Source organism: Perna viridis, chromosome 14 (genome assembly GCF_037379345.1).
Source record: "Perna viridis isolate PV_CMFRI_1.1 ecotype Kerala chromosome 14, ASM3737934v1, whole genome shotgun sequence".
In the NCBI taxonomy this organism is placed as follows: domain Eukaryota; kingdom Metazoa; phylum Mollusca; class Bivalvia; order Mytilida; family Mytilidae; genus Perna; species Perna viridis.
The window spans coordinates 5,292,735-5,316,743 of NC_142458.1; the positions used below are offsets into that span (position 1 = coordinate 5,292,735).

The 24,009-nt window shown below is 32.7% G+C and overlaps 1 protein-coding gene and 1 long non-coding RNA gene across 2 annotated transcripts; both read left to right on the forward strand.

Annotated features, from left to right (window-relative positions):
• The first annotated feature begins 506 nt into the window (after window positions 1–506).
• On the forward strand, window positions 507–4,094 carry LOC148597875 (uncharacterized). The gene is made up of 4 exons (XR_015918602.1): window positions 507–587; window positions 1,407–1,524; window positions 1,932–2,094; window positions 2,922–4,094. It is a non-coding gene; the product is annotated as an uncharacterized LOC148597875 (long non-coding RNA).
• A 6,446-nt stretch (window positions 4,095–10,540) lies between these two features.
• LOC148597876 (uncharacterized) lies at window positions 10,541–21,193 on the forward strand. The gene is made up of 4 exons (XM_088561815.1): window positions 10,541–10,680; window positions 11,200–11,314; window positions 18,920–19,081; window positions 20,087–21,193. The coding sequence occupies exons 1-3, from the start codon at window positions 10,632–10,634 to the stop codon at window positions 19,077–19,079; spliced, it is 324 nt and encodes a 107-aa protein (XP_088417941.1). The 5' UTR covers window positions 10,541–10,631; the 3' UTR covers window positions 19,080–19,081; window positions 20,087–21,193.
• The last annotated feature ends 2,816 nt before the right edge of the window (window positions 21,194–24,009 follow it).

Genomic DNA, 24,009 nt, shown 5'->3' on the forward strand with positions numbered 1-24,009 from the left:
CTGCCACAGAAAAAGGAACACATTTCCAAAATTGTAATTTTACAAATGACTGCAATGACGTAATTGCTTTTCTAAAATACGACATTTAGCATGATTGGAGATTACTGTCAATACTTATGATATTTGGACCATTTCCGTTTCAGCTCAAGCGGAGATAGAAAAAAATTATGTTTTATAGTAGTTTGAATCAAATTTGCATAATAAAAATAAAACATGGCATTTAATTGCTGCGTAATTTCTATATAAACAAATAGGTCAAACGTGTAGTGAAGACGGAGTCATCGGAACTACAACTGCATTCAGTCGTAATTATCAATGTGAAATGTCCGCAAAAAATACAAAAAACATGGTCTGACTGTGAAAAAAAGCAGTACATACACATTCCAAATTCAAATAAAAAATGATATATGAAACTGAATTGAAAATAAACCGCAAGTGACAGTAGGCGCTCCTGATTGGTAAACATGTATATTTATTGCGTTTTCTTACCACAAATCTGTGTGTACCTTAGTAAAATATTAAATATTTGAATGAACCATCAGGATAATGTGTATATTTAATATATACTGTACATGCACAAATGGAAGGTAAGTAAACAATGAATTCAATGAATTAAAAACGTACACAATTTCAACATTCCATACCTGATTCTCATTTAAACCTTATGATATTCTTAAGAATGATCCATAATTCATACCTTTATTTTTTAAAACAATGTACACAATTAAATATACTGTGATCAAATTAAATAGCCCATGTTAAGCCTTATTTAAGATGTGTTCAAATTTAAAGCAGTTAATGATATAACACAAGATGACAGGACTGACCATTCTGCAAGTAGTAATCGTGGTAGCTAATGTTGGTAAGATTAATTTTTATCATTATTTTTTTTTTCATTTACCCCTAAAGCTATTACATTTTATCCCAAAATTGTTGTCTGTTATCCACATTTCCTATATTTGAGTGGCGCATTTGATTTTTAAAGTTGAATGTATCATATGCTAATAAACAAGTATCATTATATTGACATTGTCAATCGAGAGAAGATATCCTGCTTTCGTTGAACATACTTAAGACAAGCTTTACTGCAAAACATTAACTTTCATATACCCAATCTGCTAACGAATAATTGATTTCATGGATATTTAACATGATTGTATATAAAGCATTGAAGGAATATAAATGAAAGAATATATGATTAATCATATGATCAATTACTTCTCACATTATTTTTTTTCTGTGGATTGGCCTTCTTCCTTCTTCCTAGGAGGTATGCTCGTTAACAAAGTATGTTATATTCATCGTAAACAACACTGCTGATGTACAATTGTATTTTGGTTTTACTGTATATGACCACACAATTATATATTGTTCTACTGAAATCATTTTATTAATTTTTTTTTCAGGAAATGTTGTGGCTGAAATTTGCTACTATTACTATTCGTATTAGAGGTACTGTTCTGGATATTGTTCCGGATATTATGGTAATCAGATTTGCATCCATTGCTAGGGCAGTGTTTATTGGTAAATTTTAGTTATTGCATAATCTGCATGCAAACCAAAAAAACTACTTGTAAAAGGCTTTACGCATACATATTTTGGTAAAAACATAATAATTTGAAAAAAATAACGATGCTTTAATAATTTTAAAACAATACAGCTTTTGAGCTCTTGCAATGACTTAATCTAGTTTTAATAACTTTATGTTTTGCCTAATATGACAATACGGACAAATTGAATCCACACAAAACGTTCTGATTACAAAGTAATTTTATTTGGTAAATTGTTTTTGTTCCTATGGATTCATTTTTTTAAATCTTGATCACAATTATATGTATGTTTACAATGCGGAAAATATAGAAACTGGATTATTTTAGGTTACTTCATTTCAATATCTGGCTAACGTTCATAAAATATTCATTGGATTTTAGGTCCATTGGTTCAATTATTGGAGCTGTGATCGGGATTTATTTTTTCTTGGGATATTGATAACTGTTGTCCTTGTTGTTTGTTCTGCTTGTACGAAAAAGGCCGGACAAACAGAACGAATGGTGCATGCGCAACAAAATGCCACGACTATTTCTTACTCAAATGGTAGGTGAACTTCGAAAGAGAGCAATATCATTTACTATTATTTTTGTCAATCATATGTGTTTATGAGTACGTCTTCTTGTTTAACTCAAAGAACTGTTAATTGAACATTTACGTTCATAAGTAGTTTGCACGGATTTCGTTTTTGTGTGATTTTAATGGCGGCGTTGTCGTATTTGTTAGATTCATTGTGTTGCTGTTCTTTGTTTTCATATTTGATCGCATTGTGTATTCGTAAACACTGCAACTAAAATATTTTTTTTTAAATTACTCTCTGTATTTTTACTAGGTTCAATTTTCTGTCGGCTTTAATACAGTATTGAATTATACATATGGGATAACGGCTTAATAAAATACAAACTTTTAAAAATGGGGCTTGTTTAAATGGCATATCTGTTTCCCCTGTCTGGTCTTTGTGCATGGATTACATTATTTTGATCTCCACTAGAATCTTGGTTCCCTGATTACTCGTTTACTCAATAAATTCAATGTAAGTTTCCTATTTAATTTATTAATCAATTTGACTGATACTAATTAAGATACGAACTTTTTTAAGAACATTACGGGCAAATGGCTTCTCCTGGAGCTGCAATATATCAGCCACCAAGTTACAACGCCCCATCACAGCCGCCGCCGAACTACTCCGACACAATGCAACAACAACACAACAACCAAACTAATCTGGTCATGTCAGCTGCACAAATCATGGTCATGACTACAGATAACTTGTTTCATTTGACTGTATCAAAATGTTTGATAGTACGAAATGTATTCATTTAAAAATAATTTCTGGTAATCGATATTATTTTTTGCTCTGATTTCTTCTTCAGGTAGAGCATACGTAAAAACTGTGTCCAAGAATTTTCTGAAATTTGGCACGCGGAAAGATCTACTCACATGCAAGTAAATTATTGAAACAAAAACTTATATCGTATCGGATTTGAAATATACAAATAGAATGATCAAAATCCAAGGAGTAGGAAAATTATTTAACAATACTAGGTATTGAATTATTTCGTGGTACTGAAAAGTAATTATGCCTAGAAGTTAGCTATAAAAATGTCATTCGAAATTGTATAAGCTATTTGATAAGACAAAATAATTCCTTGACAACTGGACTCTTTCACCCTTCATGCTATATATATTTACCCGATTTTTCTAGTCGTTTTTAGGTAACGTCATTTTTTTCTTCTGCAACGTCACTTCATATCTTTAAATGTTTATATATGAATAAAACCAAAACAGCTACCATGCTGTGACACTAGTTATATAGTAGATGTAGCAAAATGACTGGTCGTTTCTGACTACATTTCATTCTTTCCTTTTCAAAAGGATTCATAAATGACGTGAAAGCAAAATATAAAAACCGAACAGAGAGGTACAGCATGATTCATCATGTAGGATATTTCTCCTGAAGAAGGCGATTGATGGATATGCATTTTATATATTAATACGAATATTTATTTTGCTACGTTTAAGCTCAATTCTCATGTGCATGCGTGTGTAAGAAACACAAATAAGGGCCTATAAGGCCTTATCTTCCCTACTGACATCATTGGGAAAGAATATAATTCATTCGGAAGAAAACTCACTAATACATATATTTATGTGCTTTACGCGTAGTAATTTTCAGTTATGTAGTTTATATTGTCTATATTGGGAAAGAATCGGTTTGAATTTCGCGGGTAGTATATAAAAGAGACGATCAAGTTTTTTTTTCAATTATCGAGGTTGGACGGTGACCACGTACATATATAGTGTAGACTTATTTACAGTATTATGAATAATGTAATAAAGAGGTCAATTTCATTTTTATTAATCATGATATTTATTTATTTTTAGATATACTGTAATGCCAGTATTATTGGGCAGGGCTGTACATATTTTGTTTCTTCTTATTGGACGTTTTGTAGATATATTCCGTTGTTTCAGTGATGTAGTTATGGACATTAATTCTATTTTCAATATGTTTTTTTAATGTAATTAAATATTAAAATGACATGGCCACCGTGTCTGACGAAATCAGAAATGTGTTTTATTATTTTATTAAAAAGTGATAGAGACGTAGCTTGGGTTTGATAGTAGTTTTGCACATAAATAAATTATGTTCTGTTGAACAAGTGAATTTAGAACATAAAATGTAATTCACTATGTACACTTCCGATTTAAAGCATTAAGTTTGTAGTGCACACAGTAATGTTTGGGAAAACGAATGCACAAAATCTTTAAGGCTATTAAGTAAAAAAAACCAACTTTTTTCTGTTAAATCTTTTTTGTTTCTTTTCTATGGGACTCCACTAAAAACTGGGAGCACGGACCAGGTGCACTGGTAGGGTAAACGTCCTCTGCTTTTCTAGAAACACCCGCCGAGCTGATTTTAAAAAGTCAAGTCCGGAGTAAACGAAAGAGAAAAGGAAAAATCACGCTTAAATCGCTTCAACTTTACCTGTACATGTATCATGTGACCTAGCTAACTATCACATGATTCGGCCCTGACCACATGTGTTATCCTAACCACAACGTAGCACGTGTAGTGGATACATTGATTAAACAGCTTTACATCTACTCTATGGCAATGAATGGTCATTTAAATTTTTATCAAACAAAGTTTGATATTGTATATTATTCGATCAAATGTACAGTTATCACAACTGCCCTGCATGCAAATTTGGAACAATGTGCTTCGATTGAATTACAATTGAATCCAATAATTTTTTTATATGTTTGTATTAGTATCCGTATAAATATCCTTGGTTTTCTGCATAATTATTTAGTGTAAAATCTATTTTGCTAGATTTTTTGCCGTCTTCCTAGACAAACGGGAACAAAAATTTATTGCTTCAGAAATGTCACCGAAAAAAAAAGTTGCCAGTAGTGTACAGCAATTAGGTAAAAATCAACGATCCTAATTTGTCATTGGATAACACCTCTGGTCAGGCAATTTTTCATTGGATAACGTTTCATATAACAACTCATACATTATGCCAGAGCTTGCCGAAATTACACAGACTTTTTGTATCGCGCTAGTACTCTAGCAAAAAGGCTTCTGGAACAGGGTTATATTGCTACAAGATTGAAGTCATCACTACAGAAATTTAATGGTCGTCAGCATAAACCCGTGGATCGTTATGGTGTATCCATCTACACCATGAAAACTGATTTATTCAACGGGTCATAGTTTTCCTTTCCTCGTTTGTCTACCCCGGACTTGACTTTTTACGAGCAACTCGGCGTGTGTTATTAGAAAAGCAGAGGACGCTTACCTTACCGGTGCACCTGGTCCATGCTCCCAATTTTTAGTGGAGTCCGAGTTCCTCATTTACTTTTGTTACTTTGTATGTATGATTTTATTTACTTTACGTTCTTTGTTGTGTATGTCTGTTTTCCATGTCTGGTCTTTGTCCCTGGATTACATTCTTTTGATTACCGCTATAACCTTGGTTCCCTTGATTGCTCTTTCATCGGACTGGGGAAGATAACATAAAAAGGGAGATACAGGTGGTTGCTTTTCGGGATCTTCCGATACTTCGAAATTCCTTCTGACTTAATAATTTAAAAAGAACCCTGACACCTTTTCCCGCGGAAAATAAGACTCCTAAATGTTTACAGTCGTCACATTATCCATAATATCAACACTACCCTCACAAAATTGAGCCCAAACAGAAAACTTTATATTCATATAATATAAATAATCGTATACTTATATTCTGGATATGACCATAATAATATGCAACATCCAGAAAACAAAATACCAAATCTTAATTGTAACAAAAGAACAGGATTTTCACTGAAATATTTCAAACATGAAAAAAGAAGCTGGGACAAAATATCACTAGTTGTATTATTAGCTCCAATAAGAAGCTGCAAAGACCGCAAGCTTTTTTTAAACGAAAAAGCTAAACTTGTTTTGGACTTGACTTGATTATCGATCGGATTAGCGTTCGAAAATTTTGTTGTTGCCGATATTTACTTTTGCGTTGGAGTAAAAAAAGAGGCTTTACAAAGGGCATCGTAGGCATTACTGAACTACAATTTGATTTTTATTTGGGAAAGGGGCCGCTAGTTTGAAACAAAATAATAAGTTAAAGCTACGTTTGAAACAAAAAAAGTTTCAAATACTTTATCATTAATTTTCGCAGTTTAGGCATTTAAATTCACGTCATATGTTGCAGTTTTTTGTACTCCAGTGGTAAACCCTGGGCAAGGTTTAGGGTTTTTTTTATCTACACCATGCCAACTGTAAACCAACGAATACAGGTGGATCCTTAGGAAGGTTTCGAGGTTCTGAAGCTCAACTCTCCCTTGTGTACGTGAATTGCGTTAATTATGTACATAGTTCGTGAAGAAATGAGAAAATAATAAGCTTGACCACATCATTTTTACAAATGTCTGTATCACAACCATCTTTAAACTTCATTAACTCAAGATGTAAAAGCAAATGCGAGAAAAAATATCTACCTAAAATCATGTACCCACATCTGACTGTTTTAATGTATGAAACCCAAGACAGGATTATTTTTCCTTTTTGCCTAATGTTAATTTTTTATTCTATATTTGAAGCGGACCTGAATGTTTATAGGCAAATGTTCAACATGTATAACAAAACTTACCATTATTACATTTTCCTACTACTTCCGAACTAAAAGACTTGGTTTTCTGTGTCAGTTGACAACAGTACAGTTGTGGTGTTTAAGTATGTGTGGGTGTGTTTGTCCTTATTGAATCTTAAATCGCCTATGTGTATTCATGTTTCATGTGTTCACAATAAACAGTTTTAAGTAGTTACGTATCCTCATTGTCAATGACAAAATTTACTCTACGAGCACTCGTTTAGTTTTCCATAAAAAGGCCCCGTGCAGGTCCGGGTGTTAAAAGAATAGGACTGCAGCAGCGCTAAGCTTGTGGTAAAAGGCAACTAAAAAGTGCTCAGAAACCTAGCCGGGGCTAGGCGCTTTGCCCACGGAGCAACTTGGATGTGTGCCCCCAGGAAGTGGAATGGGGTACTCCTGGCGTGTTACATGCTGCGGTTGTCAGGCAATAATACGGGAAACCTGACCGCAAAACATAGTGGTGCACCGTGTTGGGAAAGATGTCACATTTCTAGCACATTAAAGAACCATGTTGTGGTATTCGATAGGAGTTGGAACCTTGCGCTCCGCCACAGGAGGCTAAATTGCCCGACCCTACCCATCCTCCTTTTTTCTAGTGGCAATAAAAATTTGTCGATCCTATTATCCTTGTGTCCCATCACTGTTTTCACTTATCATCATTTCATGTTCATTTTATCATCCATTTCATGTTCATCGTCTGAATATAGCTGAAATATTGCTGCTCGGACGTTAAACCCCCAACAATCAATCAATCATTTTCATAAAAAATGTCATCAAAAGAAAATCCAAACGCTTCATACTTAAGAGAGAGATACGCTAAATCTAGTTATGATGTGAAATTTAAAATATATTTTTCATTTGTTGGAAGCGAATGCAAATGTATATATTGATTTGTATTTATTCTGTTTTATTACTAAGAAAAATCTAAAAATCTTACCTTTGCATACACTTAATTCATTCAGTAATAGAAAGGAGATCGTCCTATCTAAAAACAAACAAAAACATACTGTTCTGCTTTTTTGCACACGGAATTTTATTACAAAAACCACACGGTTTGCATGTTAGTTAATATGCCTATTTGTAATTTTTTAGTAGACCTTTACAAATTACGTGATGTATACTAAATACTGACTTAACTAAGCCGTGTACTCGGCATGTTTCCTACTTATTTTTTGTTTTTTGTTTGTTTGTTTTTTTGTCTAGGGCGCTGGGCTTTTTGCAGGCAGTGATGCCTCAGATATCACAGGGGAGTTCCAGTCCCGGGGAGTGAACAATATATATATATATATATATATATATATATATATATATATATATATATATATATATATATATATAAACATTCGATAACCTTTACACTGGATTCAAGCAGTAACGTCTAATCAGCATTCGAATCAAATGTGTAGTAAGATCTAAATCTTAAACTTACTTGTAAACTATGGAGTAGCGTTTTAATTATTTGAGAAACTTTATTACATTATTAAAGAAAAAAAGAAACTTACATATATATTTTTATTTTCGTACAGCAAGTAAAATTGAACTGCTCTGTGTATTAACGTCCAAAAACTGAAAAAAACGTCCCGAATTTGAAAAAAATAAAATCTCGTTGCAGTTACCCGAGATTTAAAATTTAAAAAAAGAACATAGGTCAAAAATATTTTATTCAAAATAAGTTTAATTGAGTTAGTCTTTCTATCATTACATATTTATATTACTTACAAAATATACAATAAATTGAAACCCCGCCTAAACTTTTCCATCTATACTGAATAATCAAGGGAACCAAGATTCAAGCAAAGCACTGAAATTCAAGGACAGCAATTTTTACAATGTAGTTTTTGTAGAATATGATTCCATATATCTTACAAAGTACATGTACTGTTTTACAGGAAGACAATAGCTATTATACCCAGCAAAATGTGGTCAGTGTGCTCGAGTTTTTCATCGGCTATATATTTGTCACTTTTTGAATTATAAGTTGTCCTTTCTTGTGCAGAAATAACCAGCTTGACCGGAATACCCTGCGACAGAATTGTCTCAGCAAATCGCTATATCTTTCAAAAGAAAATTTCATATTTACAGTATGTTTATCTTTCAGATGTGCACAAAACACTTTGGCTTAAATTAAAACCCCTTAAGTAAATTCAAATTACGAAACTACGAAAATAAGTACTTTAGTTCAGTTTGGATGGAAAACATTTTAACAACATCCTGTCATTAACGAAAGACACAAATGCAACAGGGAAGTGTTATGAATACGACCTGTTAAAAAGTTTTCACACTGAATTATCTGACATGACATTTTCAATTAAGTAAAGTAAACATCCGCGTTCTAAATGGTTATCGAAAACTGCAAATTGAAGCATAAAATATACCTGCGTATGAAAAAGGCACTGCAAATCCGTGTACTTATATCATATTAAAATGCATAAAATGTTCCTTTCAAACATAATATAATCGTTTCAGAAGAAAACAGCTCCAAACGCAAAATAAGTATTTACTTGGTCAAACATGGTCTGTAATCGCAAATGCATAACATTTTAGCAGAATTGTTTACCCTTTGGGTGCATAAAAAGTAAAACAAAATCAACAAATCCCTATTTTACAAAATCATGGGTGAACCCATATGATAGGGTATAATGTGCAATTCCTACTTTCTTCCAATACACAAGCGTTACCTTTCAACGGATTTCAATTCTGGTGAAAGATGAAGAGTATCTATAACAAATAGATATCGTTTGTGAAAAAGAAAACGGGAGTTTATTCATGTAAGAGATGATCAGGTCGAAATGACGTCAATAAGAGATCTATTGTTTTATTGCAGTAGCTTTTTACGCAATTCGATAACCCCTATTTATTTCGTTTTATATTTTTTCCTTTCATTTACTGATTTCAACAAATTACACCATTTACATATTAAACAAGTTCGGAATCTCTCCGATTTGCGTCGGATTGAATAGAATCGCAACTATAAATCAATACGATATAATTTGTGCTTACCTGTGTAGTAAGGACCAGTTGTTGCCTAGTAGAGAGGTCATTATTTAGTGAGTCTCATTTTGTAGTTTGTATTTCCATCATCGTATTTTCCTCGTTCACTTAATGCTTTTCGTATTTTCATGTTGAGAGTCATGTTAAGTTTGATTTTTTTTTTTTTTTTTTTTTTTTTTTTTGTTGTTGTTTTGGGTTTTTTTGGGGGGCTGTGTGTGTAAAGGCGGGGGGTTGTAATTAAATACTTAGGACTAGGAACTGTGTATTAAGTAAATTAAGCAAAATGCTGGTTCCGAAGCCTGTTGTTATAAACAACATTTCCTTTCAATTTGAAATATTGCACAAATTATATAAAGTGAAATAAAATATCAGCTCGTGAAATGTCTACCAATTTAAAGTCATTAAAAAAACCTACTTGTACATTTTGCAAAGCAAATTTTTAGTATATCGGTCCGTATGTAATGTTTAGATTAAAGAACTCATGGCTGTAAATTGACTACATTAATCAATTGGTCTGATACTAATGTACTTTTGGACGCGTAAAAAACATAAACTACGAAAAATATTAAAATACAAATATTTAGAGGACATTTATGCTTGAGTTTATGAAGGGTAGAACAAAAGTACCCCACCTGATAAAACCTATGCAATAATCAATTAGGAAAGTTCATATAAGAAATGGCCAGTGTCCAGTTTGCATTAACATAAATCGGATTTGGACCTTTTTTTTATTTCCACAATAACATGTAAACCTTTTAAAAATCAAATAAAAAATAAACCATCTAAGGTTTTTATGGTTTAAACTGGTACAAATACAAATATAAATGCGCAGATCATAAGTTTGTAGTGTTCGCTTATGCATGGCTTCTCCTTAGACATCCGGTTTTTAATATTATATGTTGTCACGAGACACCTTATTGAGAGTCCACACTTGGCGAGATGACGTCAGGAAAAAGTTGTCAGCTTCTTGCTTTTATAGCATATTTCGGTAAGATAAATAGTCAAGACGCCTTTCCTCGGCTTTTTCCACCACATTTTGATAAGATTCTTTTCTAATTATTTCAATCATATTTTATTGTAACTTTTTGCTGTGTACCTATGTCAATGAATTTCTTGATTCTGACGTGTGGCGAACTATCCTTTTTGATAAGTATATAAATGCGTTTCTGAAGTCTCTGCAATTATTAAAAGCGGACAATTTTTGATTCTTTAATTTCTTTGTTGAAAAAGAAATCTCAAATAAAATATTTGTAAACAAAAAAGTTTAGAATTAAAAAAGAAATACCAAATAAGATACGAACTGTTCAGATGATCAAAATTACTTTTTAACAAAACATTTCCTGTAAACGTTCGAGGACGTTTAAGTAAATACAAAAAAGTATTCAATAGAGGAGTAAGGTATGGAAGATTTTTAATCCTGCTGGATAAACAAAATTCCCTTTCATCCTTTAAAATAATTTCTTGTTGAAATCGCTGCAAATATTTTATTGATGTAATTATTTTACAGGCTACACTGTCACGGCATCCACCTATTACTACTATGGGTATAATAGAACTTATTATTACTACTACAATTACTATAACTATTACTACTACTACAGTTACAACGCAGCTTTAACACTGTAAGTAATTAAGAAGCACTCCCGCTAAGAATTATGCAAAGTGATTCATGGGTAAAAAGCCTAAATATTTTTATCTTTGATATTTTGCTTCAATTGCCATAGTAAACAGAAAATTTCATGCATTTGTTCATATAACCCGTGTTTTTAGGATATACAAAATATATAATGCCCTGTAGATTTCCAAATAAAGGGAGATAACTCTGTAGATGGCATTCAATTACAACAGAATCTATTGGATTTTTTATGTTGATTATCTCCTAAGGGCAGGCAGATTTGATGAATAACATTTAAAAGTATAGACCCATAAAAATATGTAGCCTTTTGCGGGTGTATCAAAGTTTTCAGATTTTGCATGATTCTTACAAAGACTGCTACTTAAATGGCTGTCCTTGTAAAAGTCGGGAAGATATATGATAATACAGGCACAGGGTTAAATTTATACCACTAAATGTTTTGTTCCCATGAAATGTATATCATATGTATGTCAAATAGTATAAAGTCATCTGGATTGGTCAGTCTGATTCTTTCTTTGTTTTTTATCCCTAACGGCCAAAAGACCGAACAGTCCATTTTTTTTCCATGTAATATTTTTAGTTCCTTTTTCTTTTTTTGGGTAAAAATATATTTTGTTCATATTTTCATTCTCACATACAGATATTGAACGATATTCATATATACGAATTTTCCATTTACACTATGCACAATCTTTCTATTGTCAATTATGCCCATCGCAATTGCTCCATTGCGTTTGTCTTGATCAGATATTACACTATCTAGTTGAACTTTATATTTTAAAAATCATTCAGTATAAAATGTAATTTGATAAATGTGTTTATATACAACGCCTGTACCGTGTTACGCCCCCAATTCCAAGCACAAGAAAGCCACACGAAACGCGATCCAAGAGCATCATACACATGTTTGCCGGAAGTATATACATTATTTGTATCTCTGTTATTGGTATATTTCAGAATTAAACTTGGAAAACGAAACCAATAATACATTGTGGTATGCTGAGTATTTAAACCGTCTGTTGATCATAATCTGTTGTTTTGTTAACTTGCTACGTGTAGTTTAACATTAATATTATACTTTTATACGTTAAATGCGTGCAATGTCTTATATGCGTGCACATATGTTTAATATTGTTGTCCATTTTTATCATACGTTATGCGATACCATCTAATTGCTCTGATTATAAAAAAAGAGCAATTTTCATTTGAAGGAGTAATCAAGGGAACCAAGGTTATAGCGGTAATCAAAAGAATGTTATCCAAGGACAAAGACCAGACATGTAAAACAGACATATACAACAAAGAACATAAAGTAACTAAAATCATACATACAAAGTAACAAAAGTAAATGAGCAACTCGGACTCCACTAAATATTGGGAGCATGGACCAGGTGCACCGGTAGGGTAAGCGTCCTTTGCTTTTCTAGAAACACCCGCCGAGTTGCTCATAAAAAGTCAAGTCCGGGGTAGACAAACGAGGAAAGGTGAACTATGACCCGTTGAATAAATCAGTTTTCATGGTGCTGATGGATACATCATAACAATCCACGAGTTCATGATGACGACCATTAAACTTCTGTAGTGATGACTTCAATCTTGAAGCAAAATAACCCTGTTCTAGAAGCCTATTTGTTAGAGTTCTAGCGCGGAACAAAAAGTCTGCGTAGTTTCGGCAAGCTCTGGCATAACGTATGAGTTGTGATATGAACACTCCATACGCAGGAGCCGAAGGGATGTTGTCACAGAGGAAAGGAAAGTTTACAATTCTGAATGAAAAGTCATCACGTTTGTCGTAAAATTTGGTCAATAGTTTTCCCTTACCATCGATTTCTAATTGTAGGTCAAGATATGAGGCTGACTTCACAGTGTCTGTAGTATCCTTTATCTCAACTTCTTTTGGGTAGATGCGATATATCAAATCCCCAACCCCCCCCCCCCCCGAAATTAGGATTGTTTAAAGATAATACGTCATCTATATAGCGGAAACTGAGATTGAAGGATCTAGCTAAACGATATTCTTTCTTTCTGATCAAATCAGCTATAAAGTCAGCCTCATAAGAGTGAAGAAAGGTTAGAGACCACCAATTCAACCAATGAGCATTTGGAACGTACGCAAAAATAGTCCTACGCAGAAATTACCCCTGTTCCTCATAGTGCTGTGAAAAAAGTTCTCATCTTATTTAAAATATTTAAACAGTTTCTGAAAGGAAAAACATTTCTGTACATTTTATAGGTGGATTTTGCTTCTTGTGATGTGAAGCCTAATCTCCATAATGGTTTCTAAATATACCCCTATCTTGTGAAAACACTGGGATTTCCCATGCTATTTATAGACCCTTCACTTCCGGTGACCAGTACTGCACTGCAAGTCTGCTAACCCCACATGCCATTCTGAGGATTGTGAGCTGGCATATGTAGAATCATGCTGATATATAGTCCTCTGCAGGTTAAAGTTAAGGTAAAGTCCAGAGAAGCCAATAAATATTGTGAAATTAGCATAGAAGCCTATGGGAAGTGGAATTAGTGGTTTCTAGCCGAAATAGGTCAGCAAGTAAAGGAGCACAATTTGTTCCCATTGGAATGTCGACCGTTTGTTGAAAAACACGTCCACCACACTGGACAAATATGTTGTCAATTAAAAATTCCAGCATTTTGTAAACATCTTCCTCTGTATATTTGGGAGATGATTTGGAATTATTTCTTATAAAGTATGAGGAATCTCTACCAAGAACTATATATTGTATCTAGGTGTACCATCTTTTTTGGAAAAACAACTATGTATAATGTTTTTAAGTCGGGATTTTAACTGAGTATAGGGAATAGAAGTATACAGTGTTGAAAAATCATAGGTTTTAATGCTATTATATTCAGATAATAGTCTTGAACTGATTGTCTCCAAAAGATCTTTCGAATTTTTCAGGATCCACATTGAATTAATACCACTACGGGAGTAACAAGTGTTGTGGTAGGACTGCAGACCCTCATTGACAGTTGTGAGTATAGAAGTTAAAAGTTTTGAAAGAGGTTTGGTGGTACATTTTGCAGATCCAGCTATGAAACGTTGTTTGTATGGATTCTCGTGAAGTTTAGGAATCCAGTACATAGACGGTAAATCACAATCATCGTCCTTGGTAGAGAGACCAAAAGAGGATAGCACAGATTTATGGTTTTCCAAAATCTCTTCTTTGGAGAGAGTGGTAACAGTATAGGTCGTATCACTGCTATTATTTTCTACGTCTACCTCTGATAATAAACATTGGTTATAAAACAATGTTGTTTTGGGCTTTGTCTGCTGGTACGACAGCATATTTGTCATGTATAGTAGACATAGTCTTCGACGGCATCCATAAGAACTTTAAAGTTATAATTCCATTTTATTGAGCGTGGTTCACGGTACTTGGGACCTTTAGAAAGGATATTACGTAGAGATTCGTTTTCGATAATGGTTAAATCTCTCGTAACGACGTGACCAGAAGGACCATACTTGAATGGAGAGGTTTTGCAAGAACAGTCAGGTGGTTTAGCCTTAAAGTCCTCAATCTAAAGGTTCTGCAATAGCCTTTTATAATTGAAAATTTTGGATGCAATGGGTGAAGTATAGGAATATAAAATAATTGGTATGGCTTTGTCTTTGAAATATGTGGGAATTTTGTTGGTAACGTTTTTGTGATGGAGAATGTTAGCCAAGTTATTTGCATCTATACATTTGTTGAAAAACGGTAATGGAAAAAATGATCGTTTTTTCTTCATCTTGACTTTTCACACAAACTGGTTTAAAGAGTCTGTGAAAACCAATATCCAAAACGATGGCAACAAGTCTGTATAATGATGTGGTGGGGTCAGAAACAGGAGTGTCAAGACTTGTTTTGTAAAGGGAGTGTAGTAGAGTGAGAGGTATAGAATAACGTTTGGTTCTAATGTGATGAAGTCCAAGAGGTGACCATGACTCCTTTGTTTAATAAATTAATTACATTCATGCTATTGTTATATTGGCTTGAAAGATTTTCTATACTTTTGATGTTGTCATTGCATCCGTAAGGTATTGCAGTACCTAGTCTGCGTATCCAGTACTCCTCTCTTTCCCTACGATAGTTTTTACTTAGATAGGGACTGTTCGTAGGATGGTAAATATTTTCTAAAATACGAACTTTCATGGAGAGGATTGAATGATCTTGTTGATTATAGTGTTGATAAACTGTGGGGAATTTTGTGGTGTTAATTCCCGAACGATGACCACGCATGCTTTTATTTAATCGTTCCTGTGTTTCTCCGACATATATTAAACCACATAAGTTGCATTCAAATCCATATATTAAGTTTGTTGATTTGCAACTTAAGTCATCGTGACTTCTTGTATGGAAGGTTTTGTTTGTAAGGGAACTGGAGAAGTAAGGGTCGGTTATAAGAATTTTGCATGTTTTGCAATTTGTAATGCCACATTTTGATATGGTACAATGTGGTTCGTTATCGTTGTAGTCAAATATATCGTTTAAAGTGATGGAACATGGTTTCATTATTTTAAAATAGTCAGAATTGTTGTACTGGAATAGGTTGTCTGCAGACTGAACGTGTGATTGGGTACTTTTAGTTGAATTGGTCGGGGCACTTTCCATAACAGATGTGAGTGTGGTAAGATTCCCATCTGGGGACACCACATACTTACAAGACAACAGAGTGTCCGATCTGCTGTCAGGTTCGGACCTTTTTATACTGGGCGACGTCTGAGCCAGTTTTTCTTTCATTCCTGTAGAATGTCAATATTTGTTGTAAATGGATCAGGGGAAATCATTTATCTTTGCATGGAAAATACAAATATCACAAATCCTTTAAAGAATTGGTATATAATAATCACCATTTTTGAAATTTCTCGAATTAAGAATGTTGCAATACCTTCTGATTGGTTCTGAGGATAAAGCATAATGTGTTTTCAATTCCAAATCATCTTCCAAATATACTGAAGAAGTTGTTTTCAAAATACCTGAATTTGTGATTGACAACATATATCGTCAGTGTGGTGGACGCGTTTTTTTAACGAAAGGTCTCCATTCCAATGAAAAAAAAATTGTGTTCCTCCATTGGCTAATCTTTTCTTTACTCTTAGACTGACATGAGAATCGTTTAGCTAGATCCTTTAATATCAGTTTTTGCAATATAGATGACATATTATCGTTAAACAATCCTAGTTAAGGGGATCCCAATCATCTTATCTACCCCAAAGAACTTGAGATAAATGATACTACAAACACCGTGAAGTCAGCCTTATATCTTGACCTAATCTCAGAGATCAATAGTAAAGAATAACTACTGAATTAACTATGCAGTTGAACGCGATTGGCAAGTTTCCTTTCATCTCTGACAAAGTCTCTTCAGCACCTGCGTATTGAGCTTTCATATGACAACTCATACATTATGCCAGCGCTTGCCGTTACTACGCAGATGTTTTGTATCGCGCTAGACTTCTTTCAATTAGGCTTCTGGACAGGGTTATGTTGTTACACGATTGAAGTTATCATTACAATCATTTTATGGTCGACATCATGAAGTTGTGGATCGTTAAGTTTTATATTTTTAATTATTTAGCTACAGAAACTTCAATAGACTTTTAATAAATCTATGGCATTTTTATAAAGATCAAGATAACTTGGAGTACATGTTTCAACGATGGAGTCTATTTTTGATTTCCGATAGAGGCTTGGTTCCCTTGATTACTCTTTAAATTGTAGTTTCAATAATTTGTATATGTTGATCAAGTAGTTTTAATACTTTTTTGAATGTCCCTTCAGAACCTGCGTATCGAGTTTTCATATCACAACTCATATGTTATGTCTTTTTGTATCGCGTTAGCAGTCTTACAGTTAGGCTTCTGGAACATGGTTATGTTGCTACAAGATTGAAGTCATCACTGCAGAAGTATTATGGTCGTAATATTACATTTTTCGTAATGGTGTATCCATTTGTACTATGAAAACTGATTAGTTCAACCTGGCTTAGTTTTCTTTTCCTTTTTCGTCTGCCCATGAGTTAACGTGGAGAATCTCGGCGAGTGTTTCTAGAAAAGCAGTTGACGTGAACCCTACCAGTGCACTTAGTCCATGCTCCCATGCTTAGTCTGAGCTGCTCATATAATTCCGTTTTTTGTATGTGGTACTTTAGTTACTTTATGTTCTTTGTTGTGTGCCTGCTATCCATTTTTCGTCTTAGTCCGTGGATTACATTCTATTGATTCTGCTAGAACCTTGGTTCCCTTAATTACTCTTATCTGTATTGCTAATTTTGACATACTCTCGTCAAAGTGAACAATTTTTTTTCATAGATATATACACGTCCGTGTACTTAACATTTAAGGATGGTAAAACATTTTTTTTTATCTGACAGCTATATCATAGGTTTTGAAAAATTCAATTTAATCTGACAAAGAAAAATTTCGAATTAATTTGGAAATATAAATTTTCATCCGACAAATAAATAGCGTGAAACTTGTCTTGTCCATTTCGAAGAGCCATTCAAAATTTTTTAAGTATTTCAAATATTTACTATGTACGAATGTTTGAACCCAATAATTTTTCAAAAGTGTTAATTTTTAATAACATCTACTCTTATCAATCTTAAAGGACCACTGATTTTGCATTGACAACGAAATAAACTGAATTCTGTAAAATTTATTTAACAAATAGTGCTTTTTTGTTGACCAATCAGAGAACAGAACCGTTCCACGAAGAATTTGCAGGATACACGAAGAACAAAGCACGAAGTTTGCACACGAATGGCACTGTCCCTAGAATTCCATACTACATGTTATACGATCATACGATACATGCACAAAACGCACACGAAACACACTAAAATGGAAAATGTTACATGTTTTTGTTGGTTTGAATGAATATAATGAAATACGACTTCCTCTCACCACACCTTCTCCCCTCATCCAATTCATTATCCCCTTTTGTAATGCCCATAAACTATAGACGAATGGGACATTTATCCCCACAACAACTGTAACATTGCAAATTAGATACATTTATATAGACTGATGAAAAGTGTGCAGAATGGTCGCTATCCTTTTTATGTAATGTATATCTTATATCTCATTCCTTTCACTCCCTACTACTAAATTGCTTCATCCTGTAATGTTGTATGGTTTATATCCAAATAACACATATATTACTCCTACTAAAACTAGTCAAATAATCGAGTTCTTCATGTTTAATTGTCATAATTGGATAAACATTGGCAATGATTAAAATGTTTCGATTAGATTTTATTTTTAAATACTGTTTGTTACATGTTCAGCCCATTGTGTTCTTATATTATTATTATTATTATTATTATTATTATCAGCATAGCAAGCTTCTCCACACTTTAACAAACATTAGTTTGACTTTTTTTTCTGATGTAGATCGACAGGTGCCTGTTCAGTATACTTATATCAATACTTTATTTGTATTTCGGTTTTCGATTAGATTTCTTGAAAGAATAGTCTTACGGTCCATTATGATTTAATTATTACTATTACATGTATTATATTATTATTATCATAGAAAGCTTCCCTATATTTTAACAAACATTAATTTAACGTTTTGTTCTGGTGTAGATCGACAGGTGCCTATATTGGCATTGGCATTGGGAGTCTGGTTTTTCTGATAATAGTAATTGCCGTTATCATCATAATATGTAAGGCGTGTACAAAAACTGCAGGAGAGGTTGGACGCGTTGTAGCACCTGCCAACACAACTGTGGCTGTTCCCTACTAACTGTAAGTATATACTTGGAGTCACCCTGCTTGACTCCGCTTGACAACAACATTGTCATTGAGTGACATTTGTACATCTGAGAAACTTAAATGTAATTGTATATTGTAATTGCATTGATCTTTCAGTTATAAGATATTTAAGAACTAAAACAATGGCAAGTTATGCTTGCTTTGGCTTTGTTCCGACTTCGTTTGAATAACACGTTGAATATATTCTAAATTAATCACGTGGTAATGGCTGAAGTTAAGAATGTTGATAACTAGAAACAAAAACAATTAAATTAAAAATTAAGATTTTATATAAAAATAAGTTTATATCTATTTTATTCATGCACATTGAATTATTGGGACATAATAACAGAAATAAACGGTGTAGACCAGATGTATGAATTGACCAACAGCCTTGGTGACACAAAGCCCTTGGCAATAGCGGTAAAAAATACGATTGTGAATCGAAGGGGAACTTTTTTTATAGTGTAATTTAAAACATTGTATCTATACACAATAAAGCAAGCGAAAATGAATCATTTAGAAAAATAAAGAGTTAAAAGAAAACAAAAACACTTCAGAACATTCATTTTTTGTCTATACTCCAGATTCACTATATACATTAAAGTTGTTTATACCTATTACATGAGCATTATTTTCTATCTTCTTGCAAATTCATACAGACGTATGTATTGTCAATTAACCAATACTGCTTGAAACAATAAGAGAATTATTTAGATAACAAATTATGGTATGATTAAATAACGGACATTGATTTTCAAAAAAAACCTGTGTCAAGTAGATTTGATTGGCGGGGAAGACTTTCGTAGGGAAAGCAATTCGTGGCAAAAGGTTCTATATAAATGTATTTAGAATTTCAGTGTTTTATTTATATCATTACAAGAAAACGAATGCGATGACCCCGAATTTTCTTTTCGAAACTGAAAAAAAAGTCCGTTCCGTAATCGTAAGTCTAATTGCTTCATTATTTTTTTCTTAATATTGCTATTTATATTTCAGCTCATCAATATCCCTGAGGAACTCCAAATATGATGTATCCTAAATGCCTATGTCAAAAATGCCTATATGCTTTCAACCATTTCAACTTATTTAACGTAATAATGTTAAGAGACTTGGGATAACAAAATATTCAACGTTCCGTAGGATAATCAAATATCATTTTTAGCTCTGTTAAACATATATTATGTAGTTAAAATATGTTGTGCTACATTATTTTAGAAAATTAGGTTACTGTTTTATTGTATATGTGACTTTGCTTTATTTTTGGGGGAACGAGTAACCATTGTTACACATTTCTCAAAACCGTCCAGTTTGAACATCTCTTCAAAAGTATCCATTCGGTCAAAGTTGTCTGACGACTCCTGGTTAGAGTTATTGCCCTTCAAATGCAAACAATGACTTTTTTAGTTTTATGTCAATTTCTTGGAATCTGTAATTGATAAAAAAAAACTCACAATTAATTAAATGATTTCATCTGAGAAGGTCTACAAAGGCCTTCATATAGCAAAGCCATGGAACGACTTCTAATTTAAGGTTTTACATTGAAAGGCATAAAAACATCTTTTGCATTTTATTGGTAAATATCGTAAAAACTATTATTTATAGAGAAAAATAACTGATGAAATAATCCTTATGAAAATGCCTAGATAAGTCTTCATAAGCCAAAATTGTAAGATGACTCTTTGTGAGGGTTATCGCCCCTGAAGTGCAAATATTGAACCAAGAGTACGTTTCAGACTCCTGGAAGCATCTAGGTTTTGCGACGTGTGTATTTTGTTTGTGGGTGGGTCAGGTCGGGGGGAGGGGCGTGGTTCGTTTAACTTCATTTTTTCCCCTTGATATCTTATCGAATAATGTTATGACTTGAATTTGTGATTTTTCATTCTAGTTTAAACGTACTATATTCATTTGTTTTCATTGTTGTTATTTGTAATATTATGAGATTCATTTAACAAAAAGTTGCTTTGTTTGTTTGTTTGTTTGTTTGACGACTTAATGAGGTAATGTGAAAAAGGTTTAGGTACACAAACATACATTTTCGAAACAAAGGGTATAATACAGTCAATAATGTTCATCTATAGAATTAAATAAAAATAAAAATGGTTATTTTGACATTACCATACAAAATGTCAGTTTATTTGCCAAATTCACACCTAATAAATTGACAAAAATTTAATAAACAATTCACTTCAAAATATCATGTGTTCACCAGTACGATCCGTGCGAGACCCAACAGGGTAGTCAAGTACATATAACACCACGTTACTCACATAATTGTTCATTGAGCCAAACTACAATCACCTTCCAACATCAACAAGTTGGTGTATTTATGCAAAAGTGTACCCTGCACTGTAATCAATGACTTAATTATTTAAAGCTATTTAAGAAAGAAACCCGGTAGTACAACTCATTTGTACTGTTGTAAAGAAAATATAAATCAAAGTACTCATGCACTGAATCAATTCATATCGATTCGTTGAATTATTACGTCTCAAATAATCGCCAAATTGCAAATATGTTGTTGAACTGAGGTAAAAGGAAAGACACGAAATCGACTTCAAACGTATCTTTATAAAAGCTTGTTGTTGTAAATTGTTGATGTTAAACTCAAAAGATATTAAAAGAGACAACATTGTGGTGCTTTTGCTCCATACAAAAATAAAATAGTTATAATAATTGAAAGTGCAATTTGATTGTGATTTTGACATAGCCCCCCCCCCCCGCACACACCTTGAGAGAGACAAAAATATACTTCACCGTAGTACCAAATGAAGCATCAACATTCAAAGAAATACATATTTATAACAGTTATTATTACATAACTAGCTTTATTTACCTTTTTTATATTTATGTAAATATTTATTTTTATTTAAAGATGCGAGGGCTACGTGTTTATACATTTAAACATGTACATGTATATTCATTCAACAGTTCAATGATTTTCTCTTATATAATATGGCTATGAGTATACTTCAAGCTCTGTTTTAATGTTCATAGTTAATACATGTATGATTTACAGGATCATGCTTCTTCAAATTTTCAGTTGTCAACTTTTGTTCAGAGTAAGATTGCAAAAGGAAAGGTATGATTTGATTTTATGACTGAGGACACTTTGAACATGTACTGTAAATAAAATTGCCTGCAAAATATTTATAATATGAATTATGTTCTTTTTAATATTTTATTTTCAAAATAATCATGTATACACAACAATATGAAGTGTTACATGTAGCACAATTATAGAAAGTTATGTTAATCACATTGATCACTGTACCTGTCCTATAGGATATGATTCCATTAACACCTCCATCCAGGCATTGGTATGCAGTTAAAACACAATTTGACACAAAACTTTTTTTTCAAATGCACTTTCCATTGAACACATAACTACTTGAATTTCACTAATACATCCAATTTTAATGTACACATGAAATATGGCAAGTAAATGCTTCCTTCTGTTAACTTTACATTCCATTCTTGAAAAAAATGAATCCTTCATCTAAGTTCCAAGGAATATTTATTCACAAATAAAAAGTCAATTTTTTTGTCAATCTCAGCTGAAAACTGTTGAAGGTTGGTAATATTCTAATTTGAGATTCCACAGTGTCACCTAAATTATATATAGGGTTCCTGATGTCTATGATGGGTTTGAAGCTTGGAGTTGGGAAATATCTCTGTAAAGACAGTAAAATTCAAATCAGCATATCTGTCATGCAAATTACTGGTCAGTCAACGTACGGCCACACGAATGAAGATGAATCAAATAATCAATTTCACATGTCATTGAAAATTATTGAAAGGGAAACAATTATTGCATCTCTGGTTAGATAGTCTGTTCAAAAGAAGTACGTAACAAATTGATTAAAACTATTTAAAAACTATTATATAAACAGACATTTACTATTATCAATTTAAAAATTTGCGATCGGGTCGTAATAAATTTACCAATTCATACAGATGAAGATTTTTTAAACTCGTTACAGTTGCTCGATGTATGTTAGTAGGTCAGTGATGAATGAACCCCGCACATAGTTACAAATATCTTTTACCAAAACAAAGATAATCTAAAGTACAACTTGCCCAAACTTGTAGAATTGTTTTACTAGTAACAAGTATGACTTCAGAATTCATCGATGACTGAAGTGTAATGTCTCGGTAAATGTAAGCTTGACGCCTAATTTGTTTACTACAGGTGCTCTGACGTTTCAATCTTCTCTATGACGTCAAAATCGATACAAAAATGCTGCCAGTTTTGTTATGTTTTGTTAATTTTTTTAAAATGAGGGTTTATTCAATCGTCAATTTTATATGTCAAAAGAACTGAGGACTTCCGTTAACACTAAAAATATTCTTATGTATTATTTACAAAGATTTTGGTTACTTCCGGAAAAAAAATTCTCCCAACTTAAAACGTCAGGTATTGTGTGCGTGATCGGACGTCAATTAGATGTGACAAGAAAACTCCTTAACATTCCCGCGTAATGTAACGAAAGTAACAATTTTTATGGTCTTAGAATTAGGTATAACTGTAAGTCTTATGTTTGTGGAATGTTATAAGGTTTATCGGGTTGTCACGATAATTTGAATGACTGTCCTGAAATATGCTTTGCTTGGTATAAACCGTAAGTATATTTGTCAGATTTTTTAAACTGGTTTGTGATTACTTTTCCGAGTTACCTTGATCAATTCATATTATATTAATGTACCCAGATATCATCTAAAACAGTTATTACTTATTTTTATAGTTTCAGAATTTTTCAGATGTAAATTTATGAATATGCTGGTCTTAATTTTTAGGGTCATTGTATGAAAGATGAGTTATTTTAATCATTTTATCTCTATCATGGCTGGCGTCCATTATACTAAATATTGACTTTGCTGAATAAAAAAACATTTTTTACCAGTTCTCACCATCTCATGTA